Source organism: Ailuropoda melanoleuca, chromosome 15 (assembly GCF_002007445.2).
Source record: "Ailuropoda melanoleuca isolate Jingjing chromosome 15, ASM200744v2, whole genome shotgun sequence".
Classification (NCBI taxonomy): domain Eukaryota; kingdom Metazoa; phylum Chordata; class Mammalia; order Carnivora; family Ursidae; genus Ailuropoda; species Ailuropoda melanoleuca.
Window position 1 is genome coordinate 44,778,170 of NC_048232.1, and position 27,850 is coordinate 44,806,019.

The 27,850-nt window shown below is 45.2% G+C and overlaps 2 protein-coding genes across 13 annotated transcripts in view; one reads left to right on the forward strand and one right to left on the reverse strand.

The window, feature by feature from the left end:
* Positions 1-17,179, forward strand: part of MYRFL (myelin regulatory factor like) — a 119,202-nt gene extending 102,023 nt beyond the window's left edge. Inside the window, exons 17-25 of the mRNA XM_019802729.2 lie at positions 1,625-1,699; positions 1,783-1,835; positions 1,965-2,144; positions 9,939-10,001; positions 10,635-10,722; positions 12,649-12,723; positions 15,809-15,926; positions 16,244-16,318; positions 16,466-17,179. Of these exons, the coding sequence (XP_019658288.2) occupies positions 1,625-1,699; positions 1,783-1,835; positions 1,965-2,144; positions 9,939-10,001; positions 10,635-10,722; positions 12,649-12,723; positions 15,809-15,926; positions 16,244-16,318; positions 16,466-16,552 (814 nt within the window). The 3' untranslated portion in view covers positions 16,553-17,179. The remainder of the gene's footprint in view (positions 1-1,624; positions 1,700-1,782; positions 1,836-1,964; positions 2,145-9,938; positions 10,002-10,634; positions 10,723-12,648; positions 12,724-15,808; positions 15,927-16,243; positions 16,319-16,465) is intronic.
* Positions 14,835-27,850, reverse strand: part of LOC105238883 — a 196,047-nt gene continuing 183,031 nt past the window's right edge. For 7 of the 12 annotated variants that reach the window (XM_034644439.1, XM_034644435.1, XM_034644438.1 and 4 more), the window contains 2 exons: positions 23,846-24,682; positions 20,234-20,600 (listed from right to left, as the gene is read on the reverse strand). In XM_034644439.1, coding sequence (XP_034500330.1) covers positions 20,510-20,600; positions 23,846-24,411 — 657 coding nt within the window. In that variant the 5' untranslated portion in view covers positions 24,412-24,682 and the 3' untranslated portion in view covers positions 20,234-20,509. Of the gene's footprint in view, positions 15,420-20,233; positions 20,601-20,934; positions 21,924-23,845; positions 24,683-26,498; positions 26,871-27,850 lie in introns of those variants that run through there. The other 5 variants (XR_004621015.1, XR_004621018.1, XR_004621024.1 and 2 more) reach the window with 4 other exon arrangements.

Here is a 27,850-nt window from a genome sequence, read left to right on the forward strand (position 1 = left end):
TGAGGCATCCCCAAGGATCTGACACCACGANAGCTTTTCACTTGCTACTGCCCATGCCGTGAGGCATCCCCAAGGATCTGACACCACGACACAGAATTCCCATTTGCAGCCATTGTCTTTTCCTCACTCTCCTAAGCGAGCTGTCCTCCCCTGGGATCCCAGGTCAGAAGAGAGCGGGTATCTACTTTAGCAAACACACGGAGTACATTCTCTGGAGACACAGGGTCCCGTGGAAATCCAGTGGCAAGATTATAGGAAGTCTAATACTGATGTACAGAGACGGCTTTCTAAACATGCTTATCAGAATGATCTTACGAATTCCAGTATTGTTCGCCACTAAGATCATAAAGGGGAGGTTATTGGGCTTCTTATGTTGTTTCTGGCCTGTGGTGGCAAGAAGGGTCAAAAGCAGAATTTGCCCCCAGAGAAAGGAGCAGATGTCCATTTCATTCTACAGTTCTAGAAGTTCTCTGGGTCATGCACTGAAGTAGATGCCAGAGACAAATTAGAGCACTTCAGGGTTGTTATAGGGAGATAGAGTGGGGGCTATGGGAGAACAAAGTGAGGGAGACTGGATCACTGCAAGCAGTTGCCAGCACGACACAATGGATTCTGTCTGATGGCATCTCTGGGGTTCAGCACCACTTTCCCCAGATAGGGTTGTGCCTGCCGGGCAGTAGCCAGCTGCTGCTGAGAACACTCTGGAAATTTTTTCTTTATGAGTGGAATTCAAATGTGCGGCCCATTTCCTCGTGTGTATTTAATAATAGTAAAGCCACCACCTTTGAAGGGGAACCATATAACGAGGAGTCGAGTCTAGGGAACCAGGTGTGGAGTCAAGCTGTCAGGAAGTCAAGTTATGTCACTCTGTCAGACCCAGCACACAGCGGAATTGTAATGTCATCGGCAGACTCTCCTGTGCGGCCCATGAGAGAGTTCCAGAGACACCCCCGTGAGAAGAGAATGTAAGTGTTTGGAGGCATGAGCATTGTTGAGAATAGCTTCCCAAGTCTCAGAACCTTTAAGAAAAGCTTCTTTTTGAATATATAAGTTCTGGTCATTGGAGGAAAAAAGACAGAGTCATTATTTGGACGTCACACAGTGTAGAAATGGATGCCACATTGCACTTCTTTTCCTTCCTCCCTCCTCCAATTTGGTATATTGTGCTCTAAAAAGACAGGCAGCCAGAAGATGTTAGGGCAGCAGCCGAAGGGTTTGGCGTCCACAGCTCACTAAACCCACGCGGCCTTTCCTCTCCCGGTGCCACTGTGCGGACGCCCTCCACCAGCGGGATGTGAACTCTGCTCTGACTTTTTCCTGCAAGGAGCAGAGGGCTGCCTCCAGCGATTGACAGCTTCCTCTTGTAATCTTCCGCTAGTGGCAGACGCTTCTGAGGCAGCTTGCCAGGCCAGGGGTCTGCTCTCTGGAAAAATCCATCAGTGCGGGAGTACCCCAGAGCCTCTTTGCTCTAGGAAGGCGAGGGCTTTCTCTCAGCAGGGCAGAGAAGCAGAACTGTGCTGGTTTCTATGGTGCGAGCGTGTATCTCTGGCCAGCTGCTTGTGTGAGATATAGACGAACTCAAGTCTGTCACATAATGCTTCCTTCTTATTTTTTTTTTAAACAGTGCCTTGACGATAGTCTCCCTTTACATACTTAGCTTAAAAGATCAAAACCAACGTGCCCCAAATCTCCCTCTGAGGTGAGAGTTTTGGTCTTGTTTTCCTTTGGGGAGAAGGGTTCTTGAAGGCCTCCTTCATTAATCATTTTGTTTTCTTCCTCCAGCAATATCACAAGCTCTCAGGAGCCGGCCCTGCCACCCACAGCCTCCCCCTCAGGTAGGATTTAAGATTTTCACATTCCTCACTCTCAAAGCCAGCCCTGTGTTTCCTGTGAATTGTCAACAAAAGAACCAGCCTTTCAGGTTAACCTTGTCGCTTTCCTTCCCTCTGCCCAATGCTCTCCAGCACCGAATACATCCCTGGCAACCACACAGTCCTCCTTCCAAGTACCAGAAATCACTTTCTGTGAGATCCTGCCCTGTCAGGAGACTTACTGCTGTCCCATCTGGGGAAAGAGAAGAGTCCCCTCCAGTCCTGCACGAAGGTGGGCTCAGGAGGAGGAAACCCATCGGAGGCCGTGGGCAGGTAAAGGATGTTCAAAGAGAAGCATCTAGGACTCTGAAACCTGACGTGTTTTTCTTTGCAAATATTTACTTGCCTAACCTGCTAATGGTTCCAGACAATGGTTCTACTTTTCTCTCTGGGGTAGCAAGAGCTTCAAAAACACAAGTACGCAAACTTGCAGTCCTCTATAATATTGAATTCCCTGCCCAGGGATGAAATTATGACTGAGTCAAGTGAAAAGATCTCATTTGTCTATTGCCAACAATGATAGTAATAGTAGAACATGTAAAGTAATCCTGGGGGGTTGGGTAGATTTTCTGGCTCATTCGGAACTTATAAAAGGATGTCATATCTGGGCTCTCTGCCCAAACCAAGTAGGGCAAAATGTAAAAGGCTTTGGAATGCTGATGAGTTCAGGGTGAAAATCACCACCACTGTCAGAATATCTGCTTCTTCCTCCTAGGGAGACACACACACATACATACACACACACACACACACAGAATTTTTTAAGAAGCAGATTTCTCATGTTAAAAAAATTATGGAGACTTGATCAAGGGCTAAAAGTATAATTATCTCTGTAAAACCATATATAATACAACCAAATGTATACTAATTCATATTGTTTTGGGGAACCTTCTGCAAACCCACAACAAGTATATAGAATAATGATGACAATGATAGCAATACATACATACTAGCATGGCTTATCTATCAGGATGCCGTGGCAACAACAGCTTCCAAATTACGGCGACTTAATGTGGCAAAAATTTATTTCTGACTCTCTCTCTCTCTCTCTCTGTCAAATGTGGGTCAAAAGAGGGCTCTCACTCATCATATCCTTTAGAACCTAACTAATGGAGACTCCCCCTCGATCCCTATTTCTACAGTCTCTATAGCCATGGAGAACATGGCTGTTAAAGGTCCCACCTGGGTGTAGCACGTGTCACTTCTGCTTACACTTTATTGGCCAAAGCAAGTGATTTTGCTCATGTCTCATTTAAAAACAGTTGATAAGATGCAGACCTAATGTATGCCTAGAAGATGAACCAGAATATTTTTGAGCAGTCCCAATGACTGACACATACAGTATGGTCAGGGGTTGAAGCTGGGGGCAGCAATGTGATTTCTTTTTCCTTTTGATATTATTCCATATCCTAGAGTTGAATAAATAACTTTCACAAATCATCATCATCACCATCGCCAGCCGTCATCATCATCATCATGTAATGAGCTATTACTGTATACAAAAGCACCAATAGGTAATCTACATGAACAAGCCATTCCATCCTCACAAGCCTAAAAGATAGGCACTATTATCTCCATTCTTTCCAATGAGGGGGCGAGGCGTAGAGAGGTTNTTCCAATGAGGGGGCAAGGCGTAGAGAGTTTTTCCCTGCACCTGTAGGAGGCAATGCTCGCACTGCTTTTCTCATAAAAGCAACTTCCGATTGAACTTGGGAACAGACCTCTCACTGTAGGGCAAAGATAAAGCTTCAACGTGAAGAAAGGAATTCGTTTCAGTCAACATATTCTCAGAAGTTTCAAATATGGAAAAGTCCGGTGCTGTTAAAAAAAAAAATCCCCTAAAACCTTCATCTCTGTGAAAGCACATGGACCCTGTGGCTGGTAAACCCTTTTCCTACCTTGGGAGTCCACATGGGGTGTACTCAGTGGCCTTTTCTGAGAGCAGTCCTCATCTCCTCCTCTCTCACCTATGAGAGACGTGTAACCGTGGATCCTGCCCAGGGAGAGGTCATGGACTGATTCAATCTTCATTTTCAAAAATGTTCTTGACTCACTCCTGTAGCAACCAGCTCTTCACCTCGAGGGCAGAGCAGCCTTATCAAAACGGATGAAGGTTTATTGCTCTCCTCTCTGGGACACTGGGTGCCGCATGTCTTACGGTGCCATAAGTATGGGAGACACTGGAGAGACTCCTAGAGAAAGAGGGGCTGCTCCACAGGGCCTAGCTGTGCCCTCCTAGACACAGTTATCAGCTTCTCTGGCTGAAAGTGAAGTCCTGCCTTAGCAGGCTCCCTGATAAAGGGAGAGAGTAGTTCCCTCTTCCAGTTGGAGAAAGAAAGGATTTACTTTCTCTTTACTGTCCCTTCTAGAAACCTATAAACTTTTGGGGATTTAGAGTCTTGTAGAATGTCAGCAGTATACCAGTGGTACCTAATTTTTTGACCTGTAGAATCTATTAATTCATTATTCTTTTACTATTATTTGACTGAGAAAATACATAGAGGAAGAATGTTACTATAAACTCAGTTAAGCTTTTCGTCAAATCATTTTTGTTAACCCTGCAGCAATATTTGAAGAATAGTACAAATCTGTGGGAGAGTTGTTACTTTTCAAGTCCACGGACACCACTGACCACTTTATGCAATCACCTGGGGTTCCAAGGTCCCTGGGTCAGGAAAACCTCTGACTGATACCAACTCACCCATTTTCCAGCTGATGAAATGGAGACCCAGGACCTTGCTTAAGGTTCTGCAGTAAGTTACTAACAAAGCTGGAATGGGAACTTGAGCCCCCCTCTCCCTGTCCGGGGTTCCTGCCCATCTACCATTGTGCCTTCTTTATCTGGGCACCGTGTGCACATGCACCAGGGATCAACTCTAGAGGAAGCAGAAAGTATTCCCTCTATGGTTCTAGAAAGCCCCTACAGCATCCCCCTCCCCCAAGTTTGCCTATAGCCATTGAGATGTCCCTGATGTGGGTTATTTCTGGGGGTGTAAAGAAAGCCTCTTCTCTTCCGCTGCTGATCCATCCTTCTGTCCTGGACACTGGGGTTCTTCAATCTGAAAGCAGAGAAAGCCAGGCAAATTCTTTCAACTGGATGTTTCTGAGGCATTGACAACTAATTAAAAATTAAAGAATGGGGATGCCTGGGTGGCTCAGTCAGTTGAGGGTCTGCCTTCAGCCCCGGTCATGATCCCAGGGTTCTGGGATCGAGTCCCCACATTGGGCTCCCTGCTCAGCAGGGAGACTGCTTCTCCCTCTGCCTGCTGTTCCCCCTGCTTGTGCTCTCTCTCTCTCTCTCTGACAAATAAATAGAATCTTTAAAAACATTTTTTAAAAAAATTTAAAAAAAAGAAATTCAAGTGTTAAAAAAAAAAACAAATTGGAATAAGTCTCTAGGATGAAGAGTAATATCTAGCAGTTTACCAAGTCGCAGAACGCACTTACGAGCTTCTTTCCTAAGGAGTAAGACCACTAGTAAAATAAGGGAAGGGAAATCAGCATTTTTAGGATATGCTGAGCACAAGCCATTATTCTTCTTTTGGGCCCAAGCGGATTGTGTAAACCGTCTTTCAGAAAGGCTATCCCTTCTCCCCACTTAATATAAAAGGTTTGGGTAAAATTAATCAAGAGGTGGAGAGTAGATATTTTGGAATATTGAGCTTCCACTCTGAGGAGCCAACTGAGTGTGATGGATAGATTTTAATCTATGGAACCAATAAAGACTTAAATACACAGAGTTAGATATGAAAAAGTAAAGAGCTTGAGAGGAAAAAAATCTATGGAATTCTACAGAGGTTAAGAATATTGGTGAAGATTTAAAAAATCTCAGGAAACTAAAAGGCATGGGGCTTCATGCTTATTTTGTTTTGGAGATCAGAACTCTGAGAAGAGCAAATGGCAGAAAGAAACTGGCTCCTTGTATAAAAGGACACAGTCATCAGTTGGTTGGGCTCATTGACTTTTTCTTGGCATGAGTCTGGTTCAATCAGGAAAGAAGAAGGTATCCAAGATGCTGTCTTGGAACTCAGCCGTACAGCACAATTTTATAAGTAATGCTATGTACACATTCTACCACAACAGGGTATGCTTTGGTTGGACACCATCTTAAATCTTTCCTCTCCAGAAGTTTCTAATTTAGTTTATTGGGAGATCTTTCCCGCTGATTGTGAAATATATCTCCAGCTTCACAGTGAAAACTGCTGGGGGTGCATATTAAGTTTATAGTGAATATTACTGGAAGGCATTTATACAATGAGAGGCACCCCTGTGTGACTACAGAAGAATTTACGGTTTTCCAATAACCAGCCTTTCAGAATTGAATAGTCTCGCCTCAAAGAAGTGACAAATTGGAGATGTTTTATAGGAGATTGAAAATGTATTTCCAATCCTGCATTTGAAAAGCCATTTTCATAATTCTAATCTGCAGGATTATCTCTCCTCAACTTTACCTTTTTATTACTGTTCTTAAAAATACTGTTATCCCATCAGATACTAAATCCTATCATAGGATTCTTTGTCTCCAGGAGCCTGAAAACATGCTGTTTTTTTTTTTTTAAGATTTTATTAATTCATTCAAGACAGAGAGATACAGAGAGAGAGAGAGAGAGAGCATGAGCAGGGGAAGAGGNAAATCAGCATTTTTAGGATATGCTGAGCACAAGCCATTATTCTTCTTTTGGGCCCAAGCGGATTGTGTAAACCGTCTTTCAGAAAGGCTATCCCTTCTCCCCACTTAATATAAAAGGTTTGGGTAAAATTAATCAAGAGGTGGAGAGTAGATATTTTGGAATATTGAGCTTCCACTCTGAGGAGCCAACTGAGTGTGATGGATAGATTTTAATCTATGGAACCAATAAAGACTTAAATACACAGAGTTAGATATGAAAAAGTAAAGAGCTTGAGAGGAAAAAAATCTATGGAATTCTACAGAGGTTAAGAATATTGGTGAAGATTTAAAAAATCTCAGGAAACTAAAAGGCATGGGGCTTCATGCTTATTTTGTTTTGGAGATCAGAACTCTGAGAAGAGCAAATGGCAGAAAGAAACTGGCTCCTTGTATAAAAGGACACAGTCATCAGTTGGTTGGGCTCATTGACTTTTTCTTGGCATGAGTCTGGTTCAATCAGGAAAGAAGAAGGTATCCAAGATGCTGTCTTGGAACTCAGCCGTACAGCACAATTTTATAAGTAATGCTATGTACACATTCTACCACAACAGGGTATGCTTTGGTTGGACACCATCTTAAATCTTTCCTCTCCAGAAGTTTCTAATTTAGTTTATTGGGAGATCTTTCCCGCTGATTGTGAAATCTATCTCCAGCTTCACAGTGAAAACTGCTGGGGGTGTATATTAAGTTTATAGTGAATATTACTGGAAGGCATTTATACAATGAGAGGCACCCCTGTGTGACTACAGAAGAATTTACGGTTTTCCAATAACCAGCCTTTCAGAATTGAATAGTCTTGCCTCAAAGAAGTGACAAATTGGAGATGTTTTATAGGAGATTGAAAATGTATTTCCAATCCTGCATTTGAAAAGCCATTTTCATAATTCTAATCTGCAGGATTATCTCTCCTCAACTTTACCTTTTTATTACTGTTCTTAAAAATACTGTTATCCCATCAGATACTAAATCCTATCATAGGATTCTTTGTCTCCAGGAGCCTGAAAACATGCTGTTTTTTTTTTTTTAAGATTTTATTAATTCATTCAAGACAGAGAGATACAGAGAGAGAGAGAGAGAGAGCATGAGCAGGGGAAGAGGCAGAGGGAGAGGGAGAAGCAGGCTGCCCGCTGAGCCAGGAGCCCGACAGGGGCCAATCCCAGGGTCCTGGGCTCATGACCTGAGCNGCCAGGAGCACGACAGGGGCCAATCCCAGGGTCCTGGGCTCATGACCTGAGCTGAAGCCAGACGCTTAACTATCTGAGCCACCCAGGTGCCCCTGAAAACATGCCTCTGTGGAAGTGAGGCAACTCTGTAATTCTGTTGCCAAAATTTATAATGAGCCCTGTTCCTGCAAATTCAGTGGGAAAGTAGAAAAAAAGGGAAGGGATGAAAACAGACAGGATGGAGAAGTTCTGGTTTCCTCTTCTTTTTATGCCTCATTTGCCTTATAAATTTACAACCTTCTGTGGAAGCAATCATAAGCAAAACTCATAGCAGGGGACATGGGCTTGACAATTATTATTGGAATAGCTAGAATCCAAGAAATCTAGAGGCCTTTTAGACAGCACACATATTTATATCTAAAGGGAAATATATATTCAATTTTCTAGAAAATCCTCATGTGTCAAGATCCATTTCTTTTTAATGAAAAGGATCATGTTAGGCAAGATGCTCAGGAAACCTACCTCTCCTTCAAATTCTGTCTCACTCCCCTTTGCCAACAGGGTGAAGGAGCTCAGGTTCCCATGTCCATTCCCAGCATCCCTCTGCACCCATCTGGGGCAATTTCCCCTTTGAGTGTGTAAGAGGAAACATTTTTCTAGAGAGTATATGATTGACTCTCCTTCTTTCCCTGCCTCTCTTCCTTCCATCCTCCCACAAATATTTGTTGAGCACCTGCAGAGAGCTCAGGATTGCCTTGCCGGGGGCCATGGCAGGTGCACAAGATGCGTGCAGGCTTCTAGAAGCTCACAGCCAGTTTTGTGGACAGGTAAACAAGCCCGTGTATCCAGTGTAAAAGGTACTAACCAGGGCTGATTTACTTAGGAGGGATGGTGCGTAGTAATGTGCACTCTTGCTTTTGCTTTCCTGAAATTCCACACAGAAACTTGAATAGAACTTTGTTTTAGATCTTGCCTCTCTTTTGCTTCCCATGAAAGCAGCACACCTTGTATTAATTTATGTCTCTTGTTAAATGAGGTTACTGTCTTTGTGTTTTGCCCCAAACTAAGTTGAAAAATATAAACATTATCTAATGCAAATGAAGGAATACAATGAACAGTACATATATTTGAGAAAAAACGGGCAAATTAAAAAAGATGGCAAAACCTTCAAAATTCTTTTTAAAGACTTGTTTAGCAACCCACTAAATAATTGCTTTCAGCATTCACTTTATGTTTTTTTTCCCCAGAGTCTTAACAACAATCATCCGAATAGCTACCTTTCCAAAATTGCTTTTAAAATGCCTTTTCAGCTATGACACGGAAAGCCCCTCCCCCGCTTTCTTCCCCACAAGCCGACTCCAGCCTGCACCACTGATCTGACACTTTGGCATCGTGGTCCCAACCTTGGGCTTTAAGCTCTCTTTTTTCCCTGTGTGGATCACATTATGCTAGGAGTTACAGAGCATTCCGAGAATTTTAATGGAGGTTCCCTATTCTGGAGATGTCAAGAAAGGGCAAAAATACATACAAGTTAAGTAATAAAACAGAGATGACGTGCTTTTGATGTGGTGACAGATAGATCACTAACTGGGCACCACCTGGGTGGTTCGGTAGTAAGGCTGTGACATCAGAAAGGAGGGGCCGTGACTCACAGTGATCTGATCTGCTAGGGCCACCATAACAAAATACCACAGACTGGGCAACTCAAACAACAGAATTTATTTTCGTACAGTCCTGGAGGCCAGAAGTTCAAAATCAGGGTGTTAGCAGGTCTGGTTTCTTTGGAGGCCTCCCTCCAGGACTCACAGATGGCCACCTTTGTGCTGTGTCCTTACAAGGTCTTTCCTCTCTGCCTGTCCCTGGTGCCTCAAGTGTCCTAATCTCTTTTTATAGGGAGAGACACCAGTCAGATTGAACTAGGGCCCAGCATAACAGCTTCATTTTAACTTAATTGCCTCTTGAAAGGCCCTACCTCCAAATACAGTCATATTCTAAAGGGTTAGGGCTTCCACGCAAGAGTTTGGGGGACACAATTCATCCTAAAACAGATGGCTTTTTGGAGGAAGGTGAGAACATTCTAGATGTGCAAGAAATGGGGTGGGGATTGGATGGGTTGAAAGGTCAGAGAGAGAACGGGTGAGGAAACATTCAACCACAGAGACAAAGGGGCACACGCTGGGTTTCTTCTCATCCTGACCAAGCCTTAAAGATTGAGAGACTTTTCTTCCTCTTCAGAATACAGAAGCTTGTCATTCCTGGCAAGAGATGCTCTAACCAGCCCTGACTGGAGGAGTGACTGTAAGTTTGCATCTAAGTGACCATTTTTTGGCTTCGGGAGCCCAGCAGAGTAACGACAGGCTGTAAAAGCATTACAGCAGTGAGGAAGGGGAAAAAGGCTGCACCCTGCCATGAACACTCAGGGGGGTTACGTTTTTATAATCAATGCCAGTCCAACCATGGAGGTTTAGAGATGGCCGCTCACTACTAGATGAGTGGAGGTGGAGCTCCATGGATTTTAATAATTTTATTTGAACTTCTTACCTTCTTCTTCAATTCTGACAGTACTTTTAGTTTGTTTTCTAAGTTTTTTAAAGCTTCCTTTCTTGGCCCGATTTCATTTCACACTGCACTGTCCATTTTTCAATAAATGTCAATTTAGTAGGACTCCCAGGGCCCAGAAATTCTTTTGGATGTTATGGGACTGCCTATCGGAACTTGGATTTTTATGAGTTTTCTTAAAATTTACTATAACAACAACCACAAAAGCCTTCTCCCCTTCCCTCCCCTTCTTTTTCCATTTGAATGTAAATGGAGCCCATTTATCTAGGAAACTCGTCTTTCACTTGTAGTAATTTGGAGCCCTTGCTGAAGTCCAGTACTCTTCCTCTGCAGAAAAGTTGACTTTCTTTTCTCAATTTATTCTCAATTCAGGGATTGATACAACCATTAGTTCTATTCAGATCATGGAAATCCAGCAAGTAATAGATCATCGGTACTGTGGCGGAGGCCTCCAGTGCAGGTGGGTAAGCCTTCCCGTTCTACCCTGATGGTTTCTGGAATTTACTCAGGGCTCCGGTTTTCTGAGGCTGGAATGAAAGCTAAAATTACATGGTAAAAATCAATGTGTGCTTACATCGCTCCTTAAGTGAAAACACATTTGTTACATGGTAGATGAGGGAATCATAAAATGGCGGGTATTAGCAAACGTCAATAACCCACAGTTCCAGTGATTCCAGGCTCCTGTTTTCATGTGAGTCCAAAGCAAGAAGCTTAGGGGGCAGCTCTGCGGCTGACTCTCTCAGGGCTGCTGGTTAATTGTATCGACAAGAAAGACATTGTTACTGATGGCTCCAAGTGATGAGTGAGCTGACATTTATGCATTTTAATAACAAGGAATATCATTATTTTAATTGCTAAATAATAAAGTTTATCTTGGCTTTTTCAGTTAGGAGGGAAAAAAATCCAGATATTGCAAAAGTCATCAGCAATCTGCCTGTCTATTGTGTGCCGCCAGGTAACGATGCATCTAGAATCAAAGCAGACTACAAGTAGCTTCAGCTAGCACAGTATGCAAGTCGAAGGCATTAAGAATGGGGACTTAGATTTCTTCCTCCGATAAACATTTACGGGGTGACTGCGAGGTGAAAGGCAAGGCCCTGTGCTTGGAACTGGTGTCACAAATCCTTGGGATCGTCAGCCGGAGTTCTTCTGCAACCTGATGTCACTTAGACTTCAAGTTGATGACCCTGAGCTTTAAAACTGAGCTGTATGGTGCTTTATGACTTGTTTATGGCTTTGACACTCATTGTCGCATGGAATTCTCCCCAAATCCCTATGAGGTATAGTTGATCCCCATTCTGCTGTTAAGGAACCTGAGGTTCAGTGAGACAGTCATTAGTTACTATGCTAGGGTGACGTAATGGAGAAGAGTGGGATGATTCGGTATCAAATTCCAGAGCTTCGACAAGGTGTTTATTCCCCCTGAGCGTCCGTTTCTCATCTGTGAGAGGAGGCGACTGAGTTGAGTTGCCGAGAAGCATGCAGATGCTGGGAGGCACATGGTGGGAAGTGAATTCCATTTCTCTCAGCTTCTTCCAGTAGAACAAGACTCTCCTGATCCCAGTTCAGATCAATTCCTTTTACTTCTGCTTTCTCATTTTTAACAACTTACTTGAGGATTTTTAAAGGGAATCAAAAATGATGAGCTCTTCTTCCAATGTATCTGGTTTTAAGTTGTTTCTCCATATAATTCAAGGTGTGGCCTGGTCATAAGAATTTGTGTTAGATACACTAAGCTTTTCTGCTGGCGTTTTCATTACAGTAGGAATCTCAGGAAGCCCCCCCCCACCCCATTGCCCCAAGTAGCTCCCCTCCATGGGGTGTGGGGGAGGAGCGTCTGTGGAAGCACTCGGGGCTCTAGTTTCCTCCATCACAGAATGGCAATGAGGGCTATCATAATGTAGTTGATTCAAGTTCTGAAAGTGCATGGTATTTCCTGCGAATGTTGCCTGAAAGGGAGTGATTCGGGGTAGAGAAGCTGGTATTCATTATTTTCAGTCATCCTTTCCAGAGGGATTGTTGATTTGGGGCTTTGCCTCATTTGTCTCCTGAAATCTCTGTCTCCTTAACGGGGGCCGGAGTCGTTTCCTGTGCACTCGGTTTTATGCATTTGGCCTGGGATTTGGCTTTCCATCATTCCGTCTGTGTGTTCTAACAAGCCATAAATCTTTGTGGTAGAGTTTGTATATTAAGACCTAAAAGAGATCACTTTGAAATTTGACAGGTATGTCTCTGAAAAACAGAGAGCCTACTGTGCTAAATTTGATTTTCTGTGTGTGTTATAGAATAGTTCACAGCTTACATAGTATATAACGAGTAACAAAAGCCTTTCAAAGCCTTTCCTGTGTATTTTGATCTACGGTTTTATTTTTTTTCCCATAATTAGCCCCGGAAATTACAATTACAAGATTCCTGTTAATAAGCACACACCTACGAATGTCAAATTCTCTCTGGAAATCAAGTAAGTGCATAAATGTAGAAAACGATTCTGCTTCTGTCACTCTTTGGATAGCACGTCTGAACTTACTACACAATTTGATCAGTAAGTTAGAGAGTGGGAAGTTACCAGTCCGAGTCAACTGATGCTGGTTGGGTTGAGAGGTGGGCCAGCTGGAGGGAGGAGTCTTCAAAATGAAGGTTGGGGTCTTCCAGCCTCCCTCAGTGGAACGGAAAGACTCTAGGCTTCACACTCACACCTGCAGAATGGGAGTGACCTTGGGTTTGATGCTCACAAGCTGCAGACTACCCCGGACTGTGTCCCTTTGAACTGCGGTGGGAGCAAGAGGAATAGCACACCCCCTGGGTGGGGAGCTGCCCATTTTTGTGAGCTTCTGGTAGCAGTGGTAATGCAGACACCACCCCTCCCCAGGGGAGTTCAAGGAGTCAGAGTTTGGAGTTGGGCAGACCAGGGTTCAAATTTTATGTCTGCCACTTACGAATTCTATAACCTTTTGGAGAAACCACTTATCCTCTCTGAGCTGTTTTTATCTATAAAATGAGTTTGAAATAATACCATGAGAAGCAGAGCTGCTGTGGGAATCACTGTTAATAACAGTGAAATTAATAACTACTATTTGCTGAGCACAGATCATATTACAGACACTCTCCACTTTAATAGTGGGTCGTATAATCCTCACAATAACCCTCCAAGTTTGGTTTTTCTTTTCTAGTTTATATTTTTCAGATGGGAACACTTAGGTTTGGAGAGATCAAACACACTTGTCCTGAAACTCACAGCTGATAAAGCTGTGGAGCTGGGTTTCAAACTCTGCCCATCCTTTATTTTTATTTATTTTTTTAAAAGATTTTATTTATTTATTTGACAGAGATAGAGACAGCCAGTGAGAGAGGGAACACAAGCAGGTTAGTGGGAGAGGAAGAAGCAGGCTCCTAGCGGAGGAGCCTGATGTGGGGCTCGATCCCATAACGCCGGGATCACGCCCTGAGCTGAAGGCAGACGCTTAACCGCTGTGCCACCCAGGCACCCCTGCCCATCCTTTAAATCATCACTTTCCTGCCTTCCTGATGAAATGAGAGATGTAAGAACATTGCCCCTTCCTGGCACATAGTAGGTGCCATCCTTTAAACCATCACTTTCCTGCCTTCCTGATGAAATGAGAGATGTAAGAACATTGCCCCTTCCTGGCACATAGTAGGTGCTTCACAAATGGTAGCTTTTATTATGACTACCTTTCCTTCAAAACCACAAAGCTCTAATTTAATCTCCTTACCAAATAAACAATTACAGTACTTTAAGATTTCGACCCACTTCACTCAAATTATGCAATGAGCTACTCACGGGGAGGATAGATGGTTTTTATTTTGTGTCTCTTGATCGTAGTCTCTCCTTTTCTCCACGCTCCACATTTCCTCTCTTCGTCCCTTTTGTTTCTCCCTCTCCTTCCCTTTCCTCTGTCCTCTGCTCTTCCCCTCTCCTTCCCCAGCTCTGTCATTCCTCCTCCATCCATTTCCGCTTCTCATTCCTAGCTCGGTTTCACTCAGGCTTCATACTCCTTCCCTCATTAACTTGTTTTTACAATGAGGTGATGACACTCAACCCAACTGCTTGCCTTGGAAAGGTTTGTTTCAAGCAGCAAGTATTTCGTGACTCAGAACTCATCACACTTCATGCGGAGCAAGAGCTTAATGTACCGTCTTCCAGCGCTCCCTGCGTAGCCTGGAGTGGCCTCTGCTCACTCATTCCCAGCTTCGGTGGGGGGAAGTAAGCTGAAGTGGTGTATCCCCTGAAGTGGCAGAAGACCATCGTGAGCCACTGAACCAGGCTTTTTAGTTTAAGAACCATTTTTCTAATATGGGTGGTTTAAAAATAACACACATACTCAACTGAGGTTGTAGGTTGTCCCACTTGTGCAAAAAGATCATTTCCAAAGACAGATGGACCTCATTCTCTTGATGGTAATTAATGGGCTAACCTCCAGAGGAGAATCATTCTTTCTGGCAGGCCTTCCACTCTGATAGTTGTGACGGTGGGTAAATTCTAACGGGGCTCAGCCCCACATCTCTCCCTGCTTGTTTACCTTGCTGCTTCAAACAGTACGGACTCAGATCAGGGGTTTGTAGAATCTGAAATCCTGGAAACTGCAGGTAGATGCAAATTGAGTTGCCAGTGAAAAGAGAAGGGATAGCTCCAAAGCTGAGTTTGTTTATTTATTTATTTATAAAGACTTTATTTATTTATTTAGAGAGGATGAGAAGGGGAAAGGGCAGAGGGAGAGGGAGAGAGAATCGAGAGAGAAACTCAAGCAGTCTCCTCGCTGAGCACGGAGCCCGATGCAGGGCTTGATCCCACGACCCTGAGATCACTACGTGAGCCAAAACCAAGAGTAGGACGTTTAACTGACTGAGCCACCCAGGCACCCCAAAAATGATTTTAAGATCTATGGTGATAAGAACTTCTGCTGCTGGAGTGATTTCAGTCATGAGATCGGGTCTTAGAGACTGTCATATGCTACCTCAGGTTGTTCTGATCTGTTCAGGCTGCCCAACAAAACCACCATAGACTGAGTGCCTTAATGGACAGTTGCTTTCCACCGTTCCGGAGGTCGGGCAGTCCCATATGGAGGCACGGGCAGATCTGGTGTCTGATGGGGGGTCTGCCTCCTGTTTCATAGAAGGCCGTCTTTTCACTGTGTCTACCTGGCAAAGAAACAAGAGAGTACTCTGAGCACCTTTTAAAAGAGCAGTAATGCCCCTCATGAGGGCTCCACGCTCAAGACCTAGTCACTTCCCATAGGCTCTACCTCCTCACACATCACACTGGGGGTTGGAATTTTAGCATATGAATTTGGGGGAGGGAAACAAGAACATTAAGTGTATGACAAGTAATCCTCTGAGACTAACTTTCCTTCTGTAATAAGGACGCGTGAATGGGCATATTGGCACTGAGGAGCCTCGTGTAGTAAAATGCCTACGTGAAACTGAATGGATTTCCAAGTTATGTTTCCATTCATACCTCTTTTTATCAAGGTGTAGCCTAGTGGAGCTGGTAACTGCTTTTCCTTTGCCCTTTCTTGTGTCTCTTGAAGCACAACAGAGCCATTGATAGTCTTCCAGTGCCAATTTACCCTTGGAAATATATGTTTCCATGGCAAAATGGGAGCCAAAGGGACACAAAGCCGCCAAGTCTCCCAAGAGATGACACAGGTAACGTATTCCAGTCCCGTTCCTGAAGAAGTGTGTCTAGACTTGTGGCACAGCCTGTGTTCCCTACCAAGAGAGGGATGCCCTGAGCCGCCCGCCCGTGTTTCTCCTTGCTGCCTGACCCTAGTCATTGGGCTCTGGTCGGCGTCTTCCATGGGTCCTTCAGAGGCTGCAGACTGTTCTAGCGACTCCTCTCAAAAGCTGTTGCCACAGATACCTTTCCTAGCGGAGTAAAAAAAAATGCTTTCTCAGACTGTTGTCTTTCCACTGGAGTACACAGTGTGGTTATGAAATGGATCTCTCCTTCTTTCGTTATTTAGGGCTATCAGCACATTTGGAGCCTCCCCGTGGCCCCATTCTTTGACAGCACGTACCACTTCCGTGTAGCGGCGCCGGTAAGCTGGCCTCTGCTTCTGCTTTTTTTTTTTTTTTTTGTCTTCTTCTTTCCAAGGAGAAAGAAACAGACCATTAAATCAATCAATCAATCAATTTCTTTAACTAATTCTTATATTAATCTTTCCTTTTTCCTTCTGTTCTGACAGGATTTAGCGGACTGCTCAACGGATCCTTATTTTGCTGGGATATTCTTTACGGATTACTTCTTTTACTTCTATCGACACTGTGTCTAATTTATTCGAGTTTGGTTGAGGACTTTGCCGAAGAAAAATACTCAGAAATACGGTCAACACAAGCATAACCTCTTGCAATTTCTTTCTTCTTTTTGTAAAACGTTCACATTTATTGCCATTGGACTTTTTCAGGCTTTTTTATCAAGCTGAAGCCTTTCAGGCTTCCAAAAGTTTTGAGCCATCAATGAGGAGAATAAAGTGTTTGCTGCAACTTGAGATGATGTGATCTTTGATTTTTACCATGACTATGAAGAAAACATTTCTTGAAGTAAACAACATGGTTGGGCTTGAAAATACTGCTTCTGATGTTAAGGAATCTATGAGGTCAAAGAGGCAGGTCTAACTTTACTTTGTCCGATGTGTTTCTTACTGTAGCTTTTGAGGAAATAAAAAGGCCCACTTTATCCATGTCAACTTGGACCCACCAAACATTCTTTAGAGTGTGTGATACGGTCTGTATTAGGGGGACAGGTAGGTGGTGTCTGATACCTGAGCTCACGTGTACGCAAACTATTGCTATGTGTTTGTGGGAGAGAGAGAACTATATACACGAGAGTACAGAACGTAGCTCGCTAATGAGCTGGATTTAAGAGAAAAAGTTGCAATTATACCCTGTAACGCTTGATGGACACGAAGTTTTCTGTGCCCTCTTGTGAAGCACTAACTTGTGACAAGTCTTTTAAGATAACCCAGATAATCTAGGCCTAGAGAGTTGCATTTAATCTTCCAGTTGCCATTGGTTTTTTTTGTTTTGTTTTTCCTCACATTCGAGGGCTTCTCTTACAAGGCATTAGTACCCATCTCCATTGTTTACAGCTGAATTAGCTTTTGGATACTTCTGTCTGGCTTATAGGTACATTTGTATGCTTTCCCTACTCAGAATGGCCAGAAATCCTCTAGCTGGAGACTACCAACGGTGTCTTTTATTTTCTGTATTCTGATGTTTTGACATTTGGGGAGCTGGCTGACCCTAGTGGGCCCCTACCTCCTAGAGTTTGACAATTCCTAGAGAGAGTAAACAACGTGCCCATGAGTGCTTTTCAAATACAAACTAATGAATCTAGAGTCCACACTGCAACCCCCCTCCTATACCATGCTCTCACACTCCTCCTGCCCTGACCACATCAGGGCCAGGTACCAGGCAACTAGGTGCAGCCCCTGTGTCCCGGAGCCTGCTGAAATTACTCAGATGAGGCCATCCCCAGCCTGTTCACACTGCCTCACCTGTTCTTTCCCATAGAAACCACACTAAAGGCCCTTGCCCATAGCTCTTCCCTCTTCCTCTGCCTCCTGACTGACCCTGGTGCTTTCTACTGTGGCCCCCCCCAACATGTGGTATATCCCCTTCTCTTGGGAACTGTAACAAACTGTCTTTTTAGTGGCAATCATTGGCGATTCCTGTACCTCAAATTTTCTATTAATACACTATATCTCAGGACATGGAGATTTGAGCCCCTCTAGCTCTAGTTTCAGGTGACAAGGCTGCTGAGTGGTTGCCTTCCCTTATCTTGCTGTTGGCCTGGAAGTCAATTAGGAGATGAGAGTATTTGATTTTTTTTTCTTTACCTTGACAGTGATGATCAGTAGTAATAATATATCCTCCTCTTCCTTATTTTCAAATATTACTAAACCTGTGCCACGCGAATGGAAATTAATCGTGAGACCCCATCTATTAAGAAAAGAGATATGGTCCTTGCTCTCCCAGAAGGCATTTTGAAATGAACTCAATGACACAGAGGTAGTTTAGCCCAGTAGGACCCGAGACTTTGGATCTAAACAGTCCATGCCTTGAGTTCAATCCTGACTTTATCTGTGTACCTTAGGCAGGATATTTAACTTCTCAAAGCCTCAATTTCCTCTTTTAAGGAAGAGGAGAGTAAGTATTTAGACAGGATTAAATGAGATAAAATATGTCAAGCACAGATAGGCTGTAAATAAATATAAGCTACTATTGTTATAACTGCACATAACAGAATCATTGCAAAGATTACAACGGGATTATAAAGGGATCGAGTCACTGAACACTCACACGTACATCGAGGCACGTTTGTCAGCTGTCAAAACCAAACTGCAGAAAGAGCATGTGCATGTGTGTTACATAATGTTTGTATTTTTTTCTATATTTGGAAAACTGCTCTCCCTTTTACTAACAGCATAGCCTTGATAGGAAATTAAATAAGGTAGTTAATTCTTGGGAGGAGGATTTCAGGATTCCTGCAATTGCTTGGTTTCAAATCCAGACTTGGTTGTCCTCAGTTGTCCTATCAGTCTGTCCCAGCATGACCTCCATCTAGAGATTTCATTTTTCCATTTCATTTTTTAATAGCATCCCAGGTGTTTGGTGTGGGAGAGGCTCCATTAATTTGACTCTTCCACTAGGAAAGGAATCTTGTCAGCAGCGGGGTTACAGAGTTCTTTCTAGCACACAGACCCCATGCTCTTATTCATGCACTTAGGTTCTGAATAATGGGGGGGGGGTGTTCAGATACCTAATGCAGCTCAGTAACGTTGCCAAAAGAGGATTTCTCTCAAACAAATCCTGTTTTAAATTAAATTCTATTACAAAACTGAAAGTCTTTTTCCCCATCACAACAAAACAAAGCAAAACAAAACAAAGTACTACAGGAGACTGCACTGAAAGTCTTCAGAAAGGAAGGAGTTAACGTAGTGAACAGACGGGTGGCAATCTGTGGCATCCTGGGATCCATTAAGCCTACTAGGAGAATAAACTTTGCTGGAAGATTCTCTTTGTATTGGAAACACTTCCCCAGTTGTGAGATGTCTGCTGTGGACCACGCTGCTTCAGGTCAAAAGATGTTTCCTTGTGCCAGAGAATGGCCTCTCTACTGGAATATCCCCAAATTTAAGTACCGTCTATAAATCTTTCTCCCCAAAGCTCATAACCTCAGTCTGATCATGAGCAAGACATCAGACAAATCCAAACAGTGACATTCTGCGAAATACCTGACCAATGCTCCTTAAAATCTTCAAGGTTATGAAAAACAAGGAAAAGTCTGGGAATCTGTCAAAGCTCCTGGAGGAGCTAAAGAGATGTGGGAACTGAATTCGCCTTGGTACCCTGGATGGGAGCCTGGCACCAAAGAGGGACAGCAGATAAACACTAAGGACATTTCAGTAAAGTCTGGACTTTTGTTAGTAAAAATGTATCAATGTTGGTTCATTTATTGTGACAGATGTTAATAATAGGGGGAATGAGATGTAGAGTTTATGGGAACTCTGTGTACTAGCTTCACAATTTTTCTATAAATCTAAATCTGCTCTAAAATTAAAAAAATATATTTTAAAAAAGTCAGAAAAGAGGTCTACATAAGAGCTGGGCTAAAATATCACATGCGGCCACCAGCTGCCATTTGTGATAACGTAAGTTCAGTCCTGAAAAACAGGTGCAATTTAAACTCAGGTCATTTATATGTCAGTTACAGTATATGAAACACAGTAACTACTTTGCCAATTATTTGTCCGATTCTGCGTATCAATTTAATTAACTGCCCCCTAACATCATAGCAAATGCTATTAATATAAAATATAACCACTATAAAATATAAAGTAATCACATCATCTAAACAAGTAGAATTATGATAATGTCATGGGTTCTAATAAACTCAACAAGATTTTGAAAGTTCTATCAGATTTTTAGACAACGAAATTATAAAAACTCACTTAAAAAATTTGCATGCATGAGATCAACCCTGCGGCCCTTCTCAAACCTCCCGTGGCTGGATTCTCACAACGACCTCGTGATGTTGGCAGTGAGGGGACTTCTATTTCCCCATTCTGCAGGGGAAACTGAGGCACAAAGAGGTTAGGCAAGGACAAGAGATGAGCCAGGTTTTCTGGTGCTCCCTTTCATCCCTTTCCTCTATGTGACCATCTTCTTCAGTGCCGACACCGCACAAGACTTGAGGCCGGGTGGCCTGAACACCGGGCGTGTACTTCTCACAGTGCTGCAGGCTGGACGTCCAGCAGGCTCAGCATCGGGTGAGGGCTCCATCTTCGTGCTGCACACAGTTGCATTCTTGCTGTGTGTCTGTGCAGACAGGTGGAGAGAGAGAGGAATCAAGCTCTTTGGTGTCTATTTTTCGAAGGGCACTAATCCCACCATGAGGGTTCTCTCCTCGTGACCTCATCTAAACCTCATTACCTCCCAAAGGCCCCATCTCCACAGACCTGGAGACCAGGGCTTCGACGTAGGAATTCCAAAGGGAGAAGGTTCTGTCAGGACCATTACATCACTTACCCTCAGGAAATGTTTTCCTTTCTTCACAACTCCTTGGAGTTTGCAAGAGACCACCCACTCAGATATGGACCCACCCAAAAGGCATTAACAGGCGAATGGTCTGCTAAGTGATGTTTACACTCACCAGGGTTTGTAAACTGAGAGGATTTATTAGAGGCCATGTAGTTCCGACCCCAGAGCTGAGAGAGGGCAGAGGGACAGAGAGGAGGGGGATCTCCTGTGGCCACCCGGCTCCATGGATACTGCACTGGGGCTCAAGGGCTCATTTAATTAAGAAAGCTAACTACCACCCACAGGCCGAGGAACGCTTCGGGAAAATCTTCCCTCGGCAAAGCTGAACGTGTTCGGGTTTTCCTGTCTTCAAGGACACGTGTCATTGATTCGCGTCTGATTCTGAAGAGCCAGATGAGCCCTTACGCAGCATCCGAGGACTCAGAATCTAGTGCGTTCTTCACGGTGGTCGTGGGAAGCTTGCAGCCGCGCAGCCTTCGGGGACCCCCAACTTGTCCGCAGTGCTCCGCATACAACCCCATTGTCCCTTGGCCGGGCTCCATAAGTGGGGACGGTCTCGTCACGTAATGGGGGGGAAGGATGGGTGCCAAGATCACAGTCTCAACCCTTCCACGTCTCTACGGCCCTACCCGAATATAAATGAGCTCACAGTTGAGAAGGACTCACACGTCTTTGCCAGAGCTGAGTTCTCAGGCCGTTTTTAGCCGCACCGGTCTGACCTCCCGTTTAACTGCAGAGGGACTGGAAACAGAACCGGGGCCAGAGCCAGGAAACTTGGTTTGGGGCCTGGCTCAACAATTGGCCTTTGGTGTCATCTTGGGTACTTAGCTACCCCAGTTGCAAAATCGGACCCAGGATTGTCCTCCCACATAAGATTTACTGTGAACACTGAATGCCAAATTGACGTGAGCCATCTTGTGAGGCGGGAGGTGCCGCAAGAACACCGCATGGGTGCGTTAAGAAGAGTCCTTGGAGGGGCACCTACGTGGCTCAGTCGTTAAGCGTCTGCCTTCGGCTCAGGGCGTGATTCCAGCGTTCTGGGATAGAGCCCCACATCAGGCTCCTCTGCTGGGACCCTGCTTCTTCCTCTCCCACTCCCCATGCTTGTGTTCCCTCCCTCGCTGGCTGTCTCTCTCTGTCAAATAAATAAATAAATAAATAAATAAATAAATAAATAAATAAATAAAATCTTCTAAATTCCAGCGTTCTGGGATAGAGCCCCACATCAGGCTCCTCTGCTGGGACCCTGCTTCTTCCTCTCCCACTCCCCATGCTTGTGTTCCCTCCCTCGCTGGCTGTCTCTCTCTGTCAAATAAATAAATAAATAAATAAATAAATAAATAAATAAAATCTTCTAAAAAAAAAGGGTTCTTGGGAAGACATTATTTTGAACAAGAGAATAAGAAGCTGGAAATCCTCACTTCTCTTAACAAGCTTCAGTCCGTTTTGCTTAGAGGAAGTGACTTACCTTCCCATCCAACAACTTCTTCCTTTGGAAAACATGTTGCCTAGCACACAGTGGATACTCAATTAATATGTATGAAGTGAAGGGTGGGTAAATAAAAAATTTCCTCATATTTGCCAGGGTATATGGCAAGATGGCACAGTAAACCAGATTTGAATTGTTCTCTCTTTCACTGTTTTTTTTATTGCTATTATTTGGAATAATAGGATGTTATTACTCTTCACCAAACACATTTAAATCACCTCTAAATGACTTCCAATAAAAACTAGAAAATCACACGGCCTATTGCATGTTAGAGGAGTTTAGACCCTCATAGTCAGCTCCTGCCTATTATTCATCATTTATATTTATACTGATTTTTTTCCATAAAGCACAATTGCATAAGAATCTAAATTAATTGCAGATGAATTATAAAGCACTTAGTGAATGTTTCATATTAGATCCAAACATGGAGCATTACGACAGCAATTAGGCTGCTGAGGTTTTCCCCTGCAGTGAGTCGTAAGACCTCAGGCCTATATCCTGTAGGATTACCGAAATATATTTCCTTTTAGTGCAGATATTCTTGGCTCTCAAGAGCAGTCTTTGGAATTATCTGCAGTAGAGAAGCTACTCAAGATTATGTGAAGAAGCAAAAGGCTTCATTACTTCACGAGAGGCCCCTTGACCTCTGGGAAGACGCTCCACTGTATGATCTTTCACACATTCGCCCCGAGCGCTGGTAACAGTTGGCTCATTCTCGCTCTTTCACTGAGACATGTGGGGAGGACTTTCTATGTGCCAGACTCTGGGGAACAAGAGGAGCAGGACATCGTCTCTGACCCTCCTNGCCCCCCCCCCCCCCCCCCGCCGCAAGCCGGTGCACCAGCCAGAGGGCTGCACAGTTAGCCACCCAACGACGGGACGAGCGTCTAACGGGCATGGACGTGGTGCTGGGAGGTGACAGGGCAGGGGCGCTCAGGCTGCTCTCAGGTACATGGGAAAGAAGATGAAGGACAGAAAGGGGGGAGGCTTCCAGCAGGAAGAGACATCTGAGCTATCGGGCTCTGAAAGAATGGTATGTGGTTTTTGGTTTTGTCTGTTTCTTTTTTAAACAGAAATTTTTAAAAAGGTCGAGGTTACATATGAACCAATTCTTGATAAGAAAGAATCCGATTTTGAGCGCACCAGGAAGTGCCGAGAGAGTAATTACCGCCCCACCCACCTGAGCCCGCCCTTCTGCCGGCTTTGCTCACAGGAGAGGCGCTCCTGTTTCTGAAAGACACCCCTTCCTTTCCTCCGCTCCGGGAGCCAGCCATCTGTCCCAGGAGACCCGGGGGAACTGTGGGAAAAGCGCAGCACGTTGGGTGGGGCTCGCGTGACTCAGGGAACTGGCCGGGAGCCTGTGGGTGCGGCGGCTGCGCCTCAGGACCGGCCCGGCTCCTCCGCAGGTACCGCGCTCTCCGTGGTCGGGCGGGAGAAATATCCGCGCCGGGGGCGACGGCCGGCGGCTGCAGCGTCTGCCCGTTTTAAAGTCTAGTTTTCCCTCCTAAAGAAAATGTACTTCTCATTTTTGTACCTCAGTGCGCACGGTGGGAAGAGCTGGGAGCATCTCTTCGAAGTCCTCCCCGTGTGACTTGCCCCTTGTCTTGGCAACAGTACCCCCGGCTGGCGCCTGGCGAACGGTCGCTGCAGTTCTGTCTCTGCGAAGCCGGCGAGGCTGCCACGCTCTCTCCCGCCGCGGAAGCACGTGACCCGGGCGGCGGGAAGGGGACGCGCACGCCTTGGGTCGCGCTTGGCAGGGGTCACGCCCTGACCCGACTGGGGCTCAGCGGCCCCGGCTGGGCGTTTGGCCGGAACTGGGAGCAAGGCGGTAGCCCTGTGGGAGTCGTTCCGCGGGCGGGAGCGGGCCTGGGGCTGCCGGGGCCTCGCGGCGTCCGGGCGCATTGGCTGCCGGGAGACGGAGCCCGCGCCGAGCGTCGCGGCGCCGACACGTGCGGAGGACAGCTGAGGGACGCGGCGAGCCCGGCTCCGCTGTCCACGCGGGCTGAGGCGGCCCCTCCGACCGGCGCGGTGAGGGTAGTGCGGGGCAGCAGCGAGCGGGGCAGGGAAGGGAGTCGCCAGCAGCTTACCGCTGGAGGCCATGGGGGCCCTGGTTTTCTGAGACGCAGACAGGATTCCTGTCCCCGTTTCACAGAAGACTCAGGGTTAAGTCCGAGACCCTGCGACTGGTAGGGGACACAGGTGGAACCCGAGCGCCCAGGCTTTTCATTCCGGATCCAGCTTGTTTCCTCAGCGCGGCTGCGTCCGTCGTGGATTAGCTGGCCTCCGTTTCTTGAGCATCGCGATCTTAGTTTTCATTTTCAAGGATTTAATCGTCCCACCTCCAGGTTTGAAAGAATCCATCAGTGGTGATCTGGAAAGAGCAGATCAAGGAAGGAAAGCTGAACCACGGATCTCGAGCAGGCAGGGCGAGCGTGAGGACTGTGCTAGAGAACGTTCCCGAGCGGCCGCAGCTGGAGAACCGTGGGCCCCGTGTCCGGGGTGCCTGTGCGGGTTTGCGCAGGAGCTGAGGCAGTTGAGAATTTCATTCTTAATTTATAAGTGTGAGTAGCAAATGCCACGAACCCAGGAGCCGTGCGTTGTTATGAAGGGCCCCCTGTGGGCCCTCAGTAAGCGTGGGTGGCCGAGTCTCCGATTTATAGCTCAGCTTCCACCGCGGGACTCTTCTGTTATCGCCTTTGTCTCCCATATCCACCCGTCTTGTCGTGGGGCGGAGGGGAGGGAAGGAAAAGCTCATCAGGACAGTCGCAAAATTGTGCTGCTTTGTCCTTGATGTGACCTGCTGTGCAGGACTCACCCCTCCCTCCCCACCCCCGCAATTCCTAAGTGTCCCTGAAGGAATGTCATTCATGCACAGCAGCGGCCCTCATCCTCCGTTGTAATGGGACAGGTGCCATTCTCTCTTCTCTTTTGTGGCTCTCTGGGGAGTTGTCTCTGGTCACCGCCACTGCCACATTCAGTGGCTCCCCCACTGATAATGACCAAAGATGCCACAGGCTCGTCAGCCTGAGGCACACCTGTCCCGAGGGCTCTGCCTGCCACCACAGCCAAGAGGTGCTGGGCCTAGTGATGCCAGTGCTGGTCCTCCATGGACCCTGTGCTAAGGCAGTTCTGTTTTGGCAGCCTCCTCTTCCGAGGAGTCGGCCTTGATTGAATTCATGCCACTTGGATCGGGGATGATCTGAAAGTTGGACTTTACTGTGTTAAAAACACCTCCCAGGAGGCTGCATTGTTGTCCTAGAACCTAAAACTTGATGCGCATCTCTATCCTTGCTTCCCTTGGTCTGTCATTTAAAAGACCCTGGAGACTCACCCCATAGCCAGACATGCTTGAATCCTAAGTGAATGTAGATTTTAGAACAAAATATAAATAAATACATGCACTTTCAGACAGACTTTCTACTGTTATCAAATTGTGCTTTGTATAATCCTACCTCTGAGGCAAAGTCAAACCAACTCCTATCCAACCTTTCTAGAGATGCAAATGTATCCCAGGACACACACAGCTCCACTTCAGCTCCAGCGCTCCTGGGCGCGGGAGGATCTTGGCGACCAAGTCCTCTCAGGCGCTGTGTGCACCTTACACCAGAGAATTGGTGCTTGGCAGCTAACTTCTCAAATAGGGTCTCCTGGCCCTTCCAGTAGGCTGGCTTCCATTTTTCCTTTGTGGCAAGAGCAAAACCAAACAAACAAACAAAAAATGAGAATAGACTGGTCCTGAGAAGCACATAAACCCAAATGAGAATTTTTCTCTCCCCTGACCCAAAGATCTCTGACCTTTGAAGTTTTAGAACAATGCCCAATTATTTAAGTCTGTATACTAATACTTCTCTAATGTGTTTTAGTTTTTTTATTCATGTCTTAGTCACAGACTTTCTGGAACAGACTGTTTTTTAAACAAACCAAATTTAGGACATCTATTTAAATCACTTTTGAAATGCAATTTTTTTTTTTTGTAAATAATGATTTACAAATGGCACCATTCCATTTCCATTCTGACACTTTGACAGGTTATTAAAATTATGTGTTCATGTGATTAATTTTTGACCATGGGACTGGAAGATGGAGAAAATGATATGAGTGGTAAAAAGTAGAAACAATGGTGTGTGTATGTGTGTGTGTGTGTGTGTCTATGCACATAATTTGGAGTCAAGCTAGAGTAAGGTAGTAAAATGTTTTCCTCAGCCCACTCAGGGTTCCTGGCTGGGTCTCAAAATTAAACTGACAAAGGCAGATTAATAGGAGAGAAGCACACAAATTTATTTAGTGTAAGTTTTACAGGACACAGGAATCTTCATAAGGAAATGAAGACCTGAAAAAACAGATAAACCTGAATATTTTTATGCTACGTTTGCTGGGAAGTGGACAGTCATGTAAAAATATGATAGGTCAAAAAGTATGAGGTAAGTGTAGTAAACTGGGGGAAATTGAGCGAGGCCTGTTTGTTCAGATTCTTCTTGGTGGTGTCACTTTATCTTCAGAGATAAGAACACCCCTCCTTCAGGTACAGGGAGGATGTCTCTCAATGGGGGTTTTATGACCTGTTGCAGAAGAGAAGAGCTATGGGAAGAGGGTCCACTTTGCTGTTTCTCCAACTCCTTCAGCTTAAAGTATTCAATATGGGGCTCCGGTTCAAGATGGCAACCCACAATCGGTTGGGAACTCAAAACCTGGGGCTTCTCCCCAAGGAGCAAAGGGTTCATATCCCACAGTTGGATCCCATGTTTTAAGATCAGCACCTGAGAGACAAGCCCCAAAAATATCTAGCTTTGAAGACCATCAGGGCACCTATCCACCAGACCCACGGGGCTATGGCAAACTGAGTCTCTTAAAGGGACTGTGTGTCGACTCACCTGATCCAGGGCCAGTGCAGAAGCAGTCCTCTGAAAAGTCCCCTTTTGTGTGAAAGTAGCGCATTTCCTAATTTTAAAGTGTTGGGCTAAGGTGGCAGGGGCCTGCAGGGATACCGTCCAGGGAGAGAAACTGTTGGATGCCACCTTCCTGCTTTCCCTCCACCTTGCTAAAGCCAACAGGTGCCATCTTTTTTTCTCCTTTCCCTTGGGTGCCATTGCTGTACTCCACCTAGTGCGGGCCGTCTTCCATGCTCTCCCTCTTCTTTGCTGACGTGGGCAATCACTACCTTTGTAAAAAATTTCACCCTTTACTTTTTCTTCCTCCCCCCCCCTTTTAAAACCCCTTTTTCAGTGAGTCTTATCTTTGTACTTCCTCTCTGCCTCACTCCAGCCAGCAGGCGCCATGTTATGCTCTCCCTGGCCACTCTCAAGTGCCAGTATCTCACAGAGGGGAGCTTCTACGCAAGTCTGGTGCCTTGGTTTTTATGTCTGGTGACCTGGTTTTTGTGGCTGCCACTTAGATGTCCCTTGATTGTTTGGCTCTGGAGGCGGGGGTAGGAGCGGCTTGTGTTCCTGGGCCCCAACAGACTGTAACAATTGGAGAGACAGTTCTTGGCGGACTACCACACCTAGGGCACTACATGGACAGCAGACTGAAGCACACCCGA